The sequence below is a fragment of the Sarcophilus harrisii genome, chromosome 4, assembly GCF_902635505.1.
Source record: "Sarcophilus harrisii chromosome 4, mSarHar1.11, whole genome shotgun sequence".
Taxonomy (NCBI): Eukaryota; Metazoa; Chordata; class Mammalia; order Dasyuromorphia; family Dasyuridae; genus Sarcophilus; species Sarcophilus harrisii.
Window position 1 is genome coordinate 397,592,228 of NC_045429.1, and position 14,190 is coordinate 397,606,417.

At 31.3% G+C, this 14,190-nt stretch overlaps 1 protein-coding gene across 2 annotated transcripts in view; it reads right to left on the reverse strand.

Moving 5' to 3' along the window:
* DPYD (dihydropyrimidine dehydrogenase) overlaps positions 1-14,190 on the reverse strand; it is a 968,100-nt gene that overhangs the window by 522,699 nt on the left and 431,211 nt on the right. For both annotated transcript variants that reach the window (XM_003769672.4, XM_031968578.1), the window contains one exon: positions 12,844-13,013. In XM_003769672.4, the coding sequence (XP_003769720.1) occupies positions 12,844-13,013 (170 nt within the window). The remainder of the gene's footprint in view (positions 1-12,843; positions 13,014-14,190) is intronic.

Consider the following 14,190-nt stretch of genomic DNA (forward strand, 5'->3'; position numbering starts at 1 on the left):
TTCTTTATGAAAGAGAAAAACAGAGAGAGAGAGAGAGAGAGAGAGAGGTTAAAAAACTTTTATAGATTTTTTTCTCTTACAGAATAAGATATTATTGTTTTTGGAAGGCCAGCTAATTCAAACATTTCTAATGATATAATAAATATCATTTAATGAGTATAAATTCCATATATCTTCCTGGGTTGGTTTTGTCACATTTGGATAAAGCGACACCTTTGCAACTCATCAATATAATACTGTTTTATTGTGTTTCAAAAATGTCATCTGATACTAAATTTTAATGATAATGCCACACTTGATTGAGCAACAATGCCAAATGTTTACAGTTTGAATAAATCAATATGTAACACTTATTTATAACAGCACTGTTTTCAGTTGTGAGTAGAAATAAAATATCACGATAATGTAGCACATACTTGAAGTATCTCTCATGTTCAAATTCAGGTTCTCTTTTGCCTCGTCCTGTTTTCTAGTCTATTTATCATACACTACAAAATTTCTTCCTTGCTACAGAAATTTTTGGCATCAAATTCAGAGATAAGAAATACTCAGCCAGATCTTTAAAACCCTCTACAATATAGCTCTTTTACCTTGCCAAATTTATTTTGCACTTCCCTGCTTTGTGTACCCTCTGCTCTTATCAAATTGAATTGTTATGAATTCCTTGTACATGACATTTCATTGCCTTCTTTCCATCCTCTGCTGAAATGATCTCACATGTTTTAAATACTTTCTGACTTTGCAACAGTCTCGAACCATTCCTAACTTTAAGGATGCTCAGTGGGTCTTTCTTGATTTCAATTATTATTGCTTTCTTCCTTTTGTGAGTACTCATGAATATTTGGTGCTGATTTATCAATTTATATGCTATTTTCCCACCAAAAGAGATCTGGAGGTCAAGGCAGAAAGATTGCAGTTCAAACACTGCTTCAGATAATGTAGCTCTATGATGCTAAGCAAGTCATTTAACCATAATCTTCCTCAGTTTCCTCATCTATAAAATGGGGATAATAATATCAGATTCTCAAGAATATAGTGAGAATAAAGTAACATTTGTAAAGTGTTCTACAAACATCAAAGCATTAGATAAATAATGGCTATTAGTACTAAAAACAAAAATCAATATTTTCACTTTTGTATTTATATCATCAGAATGAACTTAGCATCTTGCACAAAGACTTTTATGTTAAATAAATTTTTCAAATTAATTTGCATTTAATAACCACTGAAGGATTACTATTTGTGTCAGAGGAGGACAAGACAAGGGGAGGGGACCAAATAAATATTTATATAATGCCTATTGTTCCAAGCAGTATACAAATCAATTTTTTACAATATGATGTCATTTGAAAGGAATAAGATGAAACATGGTTACTGCTTAATTCAAACCCAGAGTTTATCAGTGCTTGGAACATAGTAGGTCCTTAAAAATATCTATTAATTGAATGATCTCAAATCCCTTCCCCCTCCATAATGCTTCCTGAACTCAGATATCCCTAATTCTAGCTTCATAATCCCATGAATTCATTTTATTTTTGTTTCTAAAGGCATAGATATCTTAATATACAATTAAAGTCAAAATGCTTCTGTGTACTGTAAATTTTCTATATTCAGAAATACTGACGCTCTTGCTATGAGAAAAGCTTATGTCTCAAAAATGAGAATATTAGCATTCAAATAATTGAACATTTTCAGTTATTATCTGCCAATGCATAGAGTTTAGGCTCAGAAGATTTTGGCCACTCACAGAGATTACTCCTCATGCCTGCTGGAGTAATTCCAGTGATATTATGCTCTAATGCATATAGGATACTGCTATTGGATGAGAGAGACATAAATCATGCCAGCTTTTGCTCTTTTGCTGTTAAGTAGCTGGGATTTCCATTTGATTTATCTGGAGAAAAACATTTTTAAGTAGGCATAGGAAGATGTAATTTTGAAGGGATATGTTTACTTGGGAAGGAGTTATATTACACTGGAAAAAGGTAAAGAAAGATCAGAAGATAAGAAAGGGGCTTGGGAGAGAGAAATGTGATTGGGAAAATGAAGATAGAGAAAATGAACAGTCACTGAAAGCATATGACCAGTGAAATGCTCTGAAATTGCTTTTGAAAAAAAAAAAGACTGAATATTCTGTAGTCAGCTGAGGAATTTTTCTAAAGAAGGGCAATAGAAACTATGACATGAGAACTGAGTAGGTGAGACAGAAAGACAGCAAGGAGCCTTATCTCCATTTTCTTTCTCTTATGTGGGGAGAAAAAAAATCCAAAATAATATTATTACCAGGGACTAAAAAGATCCTGGCACATACTATGTAATTGATAAATTTATTTTGACTGACACCATCAAGAAGTATAATGAAAATTTAAAAGAAAAGCTTTATAACTATCTTTCTAAAGCTTTGTTAAGTCTGTAAACATTTTGCTGTTCCAAAAATGGAAACAGAAAAAACTTGAGAGAATGCCAATGAGTTGTTGTCTGGATAGGGTTAACATGAAAGAAGGATTTACAAATATTAAAATTGTTTGCTTTTTCTCAAATATTTCAACACTTCTGCCTATAATGGTGAAAACTATTATCAAATCTATAAAAAAACATGAATAATAGAAAGAACGATGATAGAAAATAGAGCACAGGATTTGTTCACTCCAAATCCAAATTGGAGGAAACCTTGTTCAATATTAGTTCAGATATGTTTTAGCTATAACTTTATCACTTATCATAAAAGGATTCTGGGAAGCTCAAATGATATAGGACATATAAAATGTTTAAAAAAAAAATTAGAGGGGCAGTTAGGTGGTGCAGCGGATAGAGTACATCCCCTGAAGGCAAGAGGACCTTGAGTTCAAATCTGGCCTCAGACACTTAACACTTCCTAGATGTGTGACTTTGGGGAAATCACTTAATCCCAATTGCCTCAGCAAAAATAAATAAATAAATAAATTAGAAATGTGGTTATTATTCTTCTTCCTTGGCTTATTGTAGGGTATTCAGATAGATACTGTCCTATATTAAGCCTTTATCTTGTTATTAGATTTTTATATTTAGAGTCTTATGGAACTCTACATATTTTGATAAAAAGTTCATATTGTGAAGGTTCAATGAAAGTAATTTAGATAGGATTATAGGAATGATGTTCAGATGATTTAAAATTCTTTAATTAGATCTTTAAAATTGGAAAGCTTTTCTTTCCACATAATTTGGAGAATGTATTATAGTATAGAAAAATCTATTTAGAAAGTTGTTCTTAAATTATTTTGATAAATGTTATATTGAATTGATTTTGGAGAACATTTTTTTTTTCTGTGAAAATGCTCCAGTTGCAATGTATTTTATTTTCTAAATTCTAGAATATGTCTTTGGGAGGAGCGTCATGTATTTGTAATAGAGAGATTTTCACCTTTTAATTTATGACAGTAATTTCTGGCATACAATTCTAGATGTCAAACTTTGTGTTTCTAACTACTATATAGATGACAAATTGTTACAATCTGCAATGCTACATGGCATTGCTTCTGTCATTTCCTTGAGTGATTTGTATTGGTCAATATGACTTGAGTACTTTAAAAATATCTGCAATATCTATTGGCAAGAAACTGGTTCTATATTGCTATCATAAATCTCTTCACTTGTGTACAAAAATCTACGTAAAAATCATCTATTCATTGCATTTTTATCTATGTTTTGGGGGATGAGGAAAGGGTTGAATTTGTGTGGATAACTAGCATAAGGAAGTGTTGACTCTATGCTTGCATTTTAATAATTTTTGTTCTATAATTGCTCTTATCTATATTGTTCAAAATTTTATACATTTACGCTTATTAACTGTAACATTTTAAAAATTAACCTAAACTACTATTGCCTTTGGTTGCTGTTTTTCATTTCTTACCATGGGGATCAAGTGTTAGTTAAGGTTGTTCCTAGATGCTTTTTGTCATTTGGGTATAGTGACTTTCCTATTGGTTAATCTTCTCTAGGAAATGGTGGTACTTTGAATGTCTTGAATTTGCCCATTTTTATTTTCATAGAATCAACAATTTGCATTCAGAGGATAGCTTGGAGCTATATTAACCCAGTTATAGTTTCCTAATTTTTACTTTTTATACTTATTTGGTGTTTAATTTGACTTTTGCTCTGTTTGAAAATATGATTACATTTGGAAAATTGATTCTAAAACAACTTCTATTTCTCTACTTCATGTTATTTAAAATATAATTCATATTTTTCTAATGTAGTTAAGTATTTGTCATATCTTGTGTCTTCCAAATCTTAACTTGAGAAATGAATTAGTTCTATAAAAATAAAATTTCTGGGAACTCTAAACATTTGTGACCATTTTTATTTCTTAATTCTAAATCATCTTTTCCCCTATATTTTTGTTCGTTGATATATCATCCTTCTGCTCACCCTTCTACTAAAGTCATTGAATATTCAGATTTTTATTGATGACGCCTGAAAGATTAAAACAAGCAAGACTAGATAAATTCATTGGTCCCTTCCAATTTAGAGGTTATAAAATTTTGCTTTTCTTAAATTTCATCTTCTACAAGGTAAAAATCATCTTGAGTAAACCTGAACTCAATATTAACCACTTCAAGATGGAATAAAATCATTGCTGTCATTTAATTGTCCCAGTCTTATTTAACTCCTTTTTTTTTTTTAACCACATTTGGGGTTTTCTTGGAAAAGATACTAGGTTATTTAGCTATTTCCTTCTCTAAACATTTTATAGATGACAAAACTGAGGCAAAGTGTCATATGACTTGCCTCAGTTCACATAGAAAGTGTGTGAGGCTGGATTTGAATTCAGGTTTTCCTGATTCCAGGTTCCAAGTTTTTCATAATACATATTTCAGCATAAGATTTTTTTTGCCTTCCTTTAGAACCAAGGTGTATTATTTTTCTCTCGAATTAAAATTTTTGAAGACATTATTCAATTTAATTGCAGCCCTTTTATTAATTCTAATTTAATTCATACCAAGAATGTCAATATGACTGTAATTCATTTCATAAAGTAGGGTATCAAGTTTTTGACCATGTGATAAAAATCACTATGTACTCAGAGTTAATTTGTTCAGATAGATAATAGCTTTTAGGCTCTCCTTCCTTTCTATTACTTCACAACTGTTACTTCAGAAATTGAAGGGGTTCTTCAGAGAACTGAGGGCCATTTTGTGTTTGGGGCTATCACATGGGTCCCTAAAGCCAGAAAACAACCTATTAGCTTTTCTATAATTAGGTATGGTGATAGATATCCTACTAACATGGAAATCAATTTATGCTTTTGAATTGGCAAGAGGAAAGGCTAGGAATCTTTACCCTATTCACAGAAAAGGTAATGCTGCTTTCTTAGGATCATTACAAGATTACTCATGGTAAAATCAAGCAAGAATTTTCTATACTTTCCTTTAGAAATAGATACTTTGCTATAACTCTCTTCAGAACTTTGCTTGTGAGCTACATTTTATAGCAATAAATACATAAGAACGGATAATTGTAGTCAAATAATACCATCCACGATCCTTTTTATATAGAAACAAGTATATATTCATGAGATGTTTGGTAAATTGATTTGTAAGTTGAGAGGAATACATACTGTCAGTATTGGAAGTATTTCCCCCCATTTTGGGGGGATTTATTTCAGCGTTTTTGAAAATTGTTAATATTTTTTCCTATAATAATAAAAAACGAAATGGTTTCCTGATGGTTCCTGCATATGTACAGGAACATTTGTGTTTTTGTGTTTACTTAACATTTAAGTGACTTTGAATACTATCATAGCTTTAAAAAGAATTATTTTGTAATAATAATTATAATTTGCATTTAAATAACAAGGTCCCCAAACTACTTTTCATGTATGTTCTCATTTGAACCTTACAAGAGCCCTATAAATTACATTCTATTACTATCCCTATTTTACAAACTGAGGAAATTAAAGATGAGAGAAATCAAGTGACCTTCTTCTAATAACATAATTACTATATGTTTGTGTGTGTGTCTGAAAGTAGAATTCAAATTCTGATCTTACTGATATCCATTCCAGCAGTACTGTATATAGTATCAAATAAATCTCTCTGCAGCACCCCCCCCATATTAATTTACTTGAGCAACTGATTCCAAATGTTAACTTTTACTGACATGATTGCATTTTCAATTAGTTGTAATGAACAACTACCAAGATTCTATTCCTATTACATAGACATATTTTCCTTATCAATTGGCAAACTCTAAAATTAAATAATTTTAGATCTGAAAAAGCTGAGCTTTAAAGACCAACTAGTCAAAACTGATCTTCTTTTAAATAAGGAAACTGTAGTGAAGACAAGGCAAATAATTTGACCAAGGTCAAGATAACTGGCTAAATTGCAGTTGAATCTGGATTTGAGCTTGTCGCTTTTGATTCACAGCCAAGAGTTCTTTCAACTACATTGACCAATCTCCATACAACATACCAAATTCTATTGTAGATTTAGAAATGTTTAAATAGTTGTAAAGAAATTATTTTCTACCAACCCTAATGAATCAAATTTCTACATATTTTATCAGTATAGTCAATTTTGGAGTTATTTGTGTAACATCGGACAAATTACTTTTTTTGCAAATCTCATAGACCAACCACATAAAGCACTGTGATAGACCAAATTTAAATGATTTGTAATTATCCAATATTGTAGAAATGCTATAGATCAGATCCTCATTAATTTTAGTGGAGTTCTTAAACTTATAGTGGCTATTTTCTTATTTGTTTTAAAAAAAGTAAACTTTTTTTAAAAAATTGTAAACTTAGTAATAATCTACAAAAGTAAAATTATCTTTGTATAAAAAACAGAAAAAGGGATTATATCACAAAACCGAACCTCTGTTATATATTGTTTTATATGTATATGAATATACATTCTATGTTTTATAGACTATATATTCAATATATAAGATGATACATTATGCACTGATTTATTAAATAACATTACAAATAAACAATATATTAATGTGATATATATATATTTTAGATATTATATATGTTTTACAAATGCATGTATATCTATAATTGTATATATATATAGTTGAACAAAGTGATGACAAAATTGTCTAATTTATCTCTCCTATCTTTTTATATAGTTTTATGCATTAAAGTATGTTGGATCATTCTTTGATAAGTGATCAAAGATATGAAGAGGCAATTCTCCTATAGTTATTTTTAAGTATGTCCCATTTACATTAATTTAAACAAACTAAAAGATTTGTAAAAATCAACATATCAGATAATATTATTTTAAATATTTAAGTGTATCCAAAGAGAAATTTAGAAGCAATCATATATCACTGTGAGCATACAAATAACCAAAAATAAATTAATTACTTGAATGCTGAATTAAAAGTTTTATTCGATGGCTTCAAAATTTGTTGGTTTAATTCCATAGGAATACGTGAACAAGTCTTAGCTAAGAGATCAGGCATTTTGAAACCTGTTAAATGTATAAAGCAAGGGAACTTTATTCTTTTCACTTAGAAACATCTATCTAGCAGAGTAGCTAATGTAACTCTGGAAGGTGAAGATCATTAAAGTCACTTAGTGATGACTCTTGCAACATGATGGGCAACTCAGTCTTGTATCCCATCAGACATCTTAGAAATCTATCATCTCCTCACGACAATGATAAAAAGCTTTGCTCCTAAATACCTGTCATATTACCAGAAGATTTAGATTATAACAACAGAATCTTGATATCTACCTTGGCTAATCCTCTCTCTGCTATAATAATCAGTATATCCCAATTCTGAGTCATAATAAGGATAGACACAACAATTCTCATCCTCACCCCTTAGTTTTAAATTGTCAAACTGGCACATTAAATATTGACCTTCTTGTTCTCTTCCAGACATTCTGAACTGCTTAAAGCACCCATAAATTTTGATCAGATCTGTTAACTGCTTTTGATACTCATATTTGGGGGATTCTGTTATCTTGAGAAATTTAATCTCATCTGTTTGACTTTGCAGAAAAGACTGTAGGGAATTATTAATGGATTTTCCCTCATCTTCTTAGAAGATAGTACAGAACAATTTCTGAGATCCCTGAAGACTTTCAGCGAGATGCTCTAGTTTGTCAGTAGCATCCGTTTGTGTGTGTGTGTGTGTGTGTGTGTGTGTGTGTGTGATCTGACACACAGAGCAACAGAGACAGACATATATGTGTGTGTGTATGTATACATACAGAGAGAGAAAGAGAAGGGAGAGGGGGGGACAGAAAATACAAGGAGAGGAGGAAGGGGGAGAGGGGAGAGGAGAGGGAAGGGAGAGGAGAGAAAGAAGAGGGGAAAAGAGAGGGAGAGAAGAGAGGGAAAGAGGAGAGAATCACAGAATTTAATTTCATTAAAAATACTATCTTGAGATATAAAATTCATTCATCGAAACATATTTATAGGAAAAGGATTTGATATTTGGTGATCTTCATATTGTAAACTTTCAGAAGGGAAATTGAGATGGTGGAAGAATTGAAGGAGTCAGTATACTACAGTTTTATCAAAAGTTTTATAGTGCAAAAGAATAGCTTCCACCTACCGGAATTCAATGAAAGCTGAGTATATTGCTTGTTGTTGTTTTAATTATGGAAAAGAATGGAATTTGCAAGCTACACTGGATAATCTTCAATTGGATTCCCAGCAAAATCCTAGAGTGCATTTTTAAAGGGATAGTTGGAAAACAACTATAAATTAAGCAAGAATTATGAAGAGTCAGCATGACTTAATGAAGCCACAATGATCAATTAATGTAAGATTACTTTTTCCCCCTTTCTTGGGATGGTTACTAGACTAATAGATTAGGAAACTACTATAATAATAGCTTAACTACATTTTTTTTTGCAAAAAATATAATGCCATTTCTTTTACTATTCTCAAGGGCCAGATGATAGTATGATAAGGTAAATTCAAAAGTGGTTGAATTGCTGGTCTCAAAGAATCACATTAATAGCATTGTGCTAGATTGGAAGAAAATCTCATGGGGATGTGCCAAAGCTCAGTACTTAACCCTATGGAATTTAACTTTATATATTTTTTAAATTAATTATTTAGCACAATGCTTGGTATATGAAAGTTGGTATAGTAGCCGCTTAGTAAAAGCTTGTTGACTGATGGATAGAGGGTTGGACTGATAAAAGTTTAGATGCCAGGCTTCTCAAATTTGCAGGGGGCACAAGACTAGATAATACATAAGATGACTGAATCTGTATTCCAAAATATTTGGACAGTCTAGAACATTGGGTTGAAATTATATAAAGAAAAATTTAATAAAGTTATATATAAAGTGTTATGTTTATACTCATACTTTTAGTATCAAAAATCTAATATATAAGCCAAGGCTAGGAAGCAGTTTTTTCTAAAAGAGAATTAAGGTGTTTTTTTTTTAATAATCTATAAGTTATTTTTGAATTAACAGTGTGACATGGCAGTCTTTAAGAGAAGCATAGTGTATTTATTTGTGGAATCTCAAAGATTGCAGCTAGTTGGTAAAATAGATAGAATGCTAGACAGAGTCAGGAAGGGCTGACTTCAATTCTGGCCTCAGATACTTATTCACTTAACCTTGGTTTGTCTCAGTTCATTCACCAAAAAATTAGAATAATGACAATACCCACCTTTCAGGATTGGTGAGAGGATAAAAGGAAATAATAATTGCAAAGTGCTTAGTACAGTACCTGTCACATAGTAAATGCAATATATATGTTAGCCTTTGTTATTATTATTAATTACTATTGTCATCAGTTTTGGTTGCCACATTTTAGAAAGGATATTTTTGAGTTAGAAAAGATGTAAAGAAAAATAAAAAAATGATTAAAAGCTTCAAATTCATATGATTTTATGGCAATCTTGTTAAGGAACTGTGAAGAAGAGAATAAATGGAAACAGACATGATGATTGTCTTTAAATATCTCAAGAATTGTACAATAGAAAAGTAATTGACTTATTTTATTTGAACATAAGGTATAGAACTGATGCAGTTAGCTCATGTAGTGAATAAGAGTGCCGCCTCCAATATTGGAGGCTTTATTTGAAGTAAAGAAGACTCCTTCCTGGCACTCTTATTCACTCTATCCCAGGATAGTCACTTAACTCTGTTTGCCTCAGTTTCCTCATCTGTAAAATTGTCTGGAGAAGGAAATGGTGAACTACTTCAGTGTCTTTGGTAAGAAAACCCCAAATGGAATTGTAAAGAGTCAGACATGATTGAAATGAGTGATCAGCAACTAAGAGGAAACGTTTTATATAGTGACATTGTTAAGCATTTCTGTAAGGATTGTTTTCCTTGGTAATCATTTTTTGTAAAATTAGTCTTTTTTTTCCTTTATGGATATGGTACCAGACTAATAGATTAGGAGACTATTGTAGAAATAGTTTAACTACATTTTTTAATTTAACTACATTTTTTAATTTACATTTTTAACTGTGAAGAAGAGAATAAATGGAAACAGACATGATGATTGTCTTTAAATATCTCAAGAATTGTACAATAGAAAAGTAACTAAGACTTATTTTATTTGAACATAAGGTATAGAACTGATGCAGTTAGCTCAGATAGTCACTTAACTCTGTTTGCCTCAGTTTCCTCATCTGTAAAATTGTCTGGAGAAGGAAATGGTGAACTACTTCAGTGTCTTTGGTAAGAAAACCCCAAATGGAATTGTAAAGAGTCAGACATAATTGAAATGAGTGATCAGCAACTAAGAGGAAACGTTTTATATAGTGACATTGTTAAGCATTTCTGTAAGGATTGTTTTCCTTGGTAATCATTTTTTGTAAAATTAGTCTTTTTTTTCCTTTATGGATATGGTACCAGACTAATAGATTAGGAGACTATTGTAGAAATAGTTTAACTACATTTTTTTTGGAAAATGTGATGCCATTTCTTCTACTATTTTCAAGGACCAGATAATACAATAAGGAAGATTCAAAAGGTGTTCAATTGCTGGGCTCAAAGAATAAAATTAATAGCATTGTGCTTGTTTAGAAGCAGGTCTTATGGGGCTGTGCCAAAGTTCAGTGGCCCTTTGATATTTATTTGTCTTTTAAATCAATGATTTATCACAGTGCCTGTTGTATCAGGCTTAGTATAATAGCAGCTTAGTAAAAGATTGTTGATTGATTGATGGATAGGTGGTTGGATTGATGGGAATTTAGATGCCACTCTACTAGTGATTCCCTTTTTGTTACTTCCCCATCTTTACTTATTATACTATATATATCATACTATATATGATATATACTTATTATACTATTATTCCCCATCTTGTTACTTATCAGTGACATACATTGAATTTGGGAATTGGAAAGGAAGTTTTCCAAGAATGTTTTTAATTTGAATTGACAACATAAAGTATAAAGCTGGATGCAATTTTGATTTCCCATGATGATTAATTCATTAAATTGTTAATCTACATGTGAGAAATCAATAAATGGCTAAAAAAACAAACATTCATAACATTTTTGAAAAGATGATAGAGCACTGGATTTGGAATCAGGAAGACCTATATCCAAATTCTGCTTTAGAACTGTACTAATTACATGACCTTGTATATGTCTTAAGGTATCTGACTCAATGTCCTCCTTTGCAAAATGAGAGTAATAATAACACCTAAGTCCCAAGGTTGTTAGTTCTAAAGACCTAATATGCCTAAATAATTCCATATGTATGTATCTATCTCCTCAGATATAGTAAGTCTAGCATATTTAATGCAATTATAATAACTTTCTTGAGGACAAGCATTGCATCTTTTTTTGGTACCCCCAGTGCGCTAGAGCATAGTAGTATTTATGAATGGTCATTATTTCTGCGACTTCCACCCCTTCCCTCCTTACTGTATCTATCTAGTTATTTTCTAGTTCAGTTTTTCTTTTTCTTTTTTGAAAGTACTATAGAAATACTGGCTATTATTATTTAAATAATAATGGAATGTTATAAAATGATGATTTACTCATATCCTATTTTAATGATATCATTTCATTCTATGGTAATTCACAGTTAATTTCATTAAGGAATTACTTTAAAAACAGGTGTGAGTATAAAATAAGAGGTAATAACAATTATTCATGGATTATTCAGGAGAATGGGTTGGTAGGAAATTATTTCATGCTTGTTGATCTAAAGAAATAGATTTTATAAGTACAGACTGGTATATTGTTTACTTTTTTAAATGCATGGAAATAATTGAATACCCGAATTCCAAGGAATCTCAGAGGTCAGATAATCTGACCTGTACCTGTTCTTGTTCTATAATGTGTAGAACTTGGCCAGTTGGAAGACCCAGCTTTTCTATCTGAAGTCCTCCAATTAGAGAGTTTTGCTTTTGCAAAGATGACAAAAGACTCTTTACATTGTTCTGACCATTGTTCCTAATTCTTCCCTCTAGTCTAAACCAAACTAGTCAAATGACAGCTCTTTCTGGCTATTCTAACAGGCCTATTTTAATGTTTCCAATTACTAAATTCTAGTAAGAGCCCACACATTTCATGGACAGTGTGGATTATACTGAGAACTTAACAAATTCTAATGCTATTAGTGGGAGATAAGCCATTTCAAAGGTATTAGCACTGAGAACAAGAATCAATCCTATTCATATAGAGATAAATTAAATTCCTCATTTTTATCCAAATCAGTGTTATGGATTTGATTTTGCTTATGAATGCCTGAATTAGATGAAACAATTAGGTATGACTCCAAACCCTTTTAACTCTCATTTGAAAATTTCTAGACCAGACCAATGACTTAAACAGATCACTGTATGTTAACAGTTCATCTCCTAAAATCTTTTCTATTACAACTCCATATTTTCTGATGGTTCCATTTTACCTCCTCTGGGACAGCTCTTATATTAACAAAGCCTTTCCTGAAGACAACGAACACGCGGCGGGCTCCACACCGTAAAGCAGATGTTGCACAGTCAAAAGCAGTGTCTCCAGCGCCAAGTACAATCACAGCTCCCTGTATCGATGGCAATGGGGAGTGACAGGCACACATTCCTGAATGATGAAAGGAAAACCCCATTTTCAAGTAGAGAAACCATTTCTGCATGACAGCTCAAAAGATACTTGTACTCAAAGCAGTGTAAAATTGCATTTTGCAGTTTCCAAGGATGGAGTGTCACTATCAAATTATTCTGCTTCACTGAAAGACAGTTTTATTCCCATTTTAAAAATATGCTCATATATGTAATTTCATAGTCAGTACACTTAGCAGCAGTGCCTTCTCTCTCTTCCTTTTAGAAGGGTCATGGACTAAATTACATTTTAAAGGTTCGAGGCTAAGCCAAACTGGAATCAACCAATTAAAACTACACTCTTTCAGGTTCTGATTCATAGTCTTATAATTGGCTTCATTATATCTTTGTTTGGAAAATGACAAATTGTCCTTATGTTTGGGGAAAAAATAATCCTTGGTTGTTTACAAAAGCCTTTGATTTTGATATTGTCTAGTGAGACTACTTAACAACATCAGTGTCTCCTTGTATTAAGTTTAGCAAACTGCAAAAAAAAAAAAAAAAAAAAAAATTAAAATAACAAGATCCAATTGCCTCAGTAAGTTGCATTTATATAATTGTCCTTACGAGTTGCATGCTTTGACAACTAAATGTGGGACAACTATTTTCTTAAATTGTTCTCTTAAGTAAATTGTTTGAAAGTAAAAACAAATTATACATTCCCTATACGGGCTTTCTTTCTTTAAATAGCAAAATAAAGGAATTATGAGTTACCATGTGTCCATTTGCCAAAGTTATCTATTTCAAGATCTTATATTCTTATAGAGATTCACATGGAAAAGGAGAAAAAAAGGTAAAATGCAGGTGGTTTCTATATATTAGATAACACTTTAGTATTGAGTTAAATATAACTAACAGCTGATTAGATAAATTATAGTAATTGTAGGAATGGCAGCATAGAGAGTTTAAACCTATAATCTCAATAAATGTAATCATTTCGCTCAGAAGTGTTTGTATTTGAGATCAAATAATCACCACCATATAATTCTCAAAATTTTGTTGTGTCCATTGCGAATTTTCACAGTGTGGGTTGAAGAAGCACATTTAGCTATTTTTATTTGGAATATCAGTGAGGGAATAAAAAAAAAATCTTAGTTTTAGAATTTCTGCAGTAAGAGTATCCAAAACATAGAAAGAATCTACTCTTATTAAATAATGTG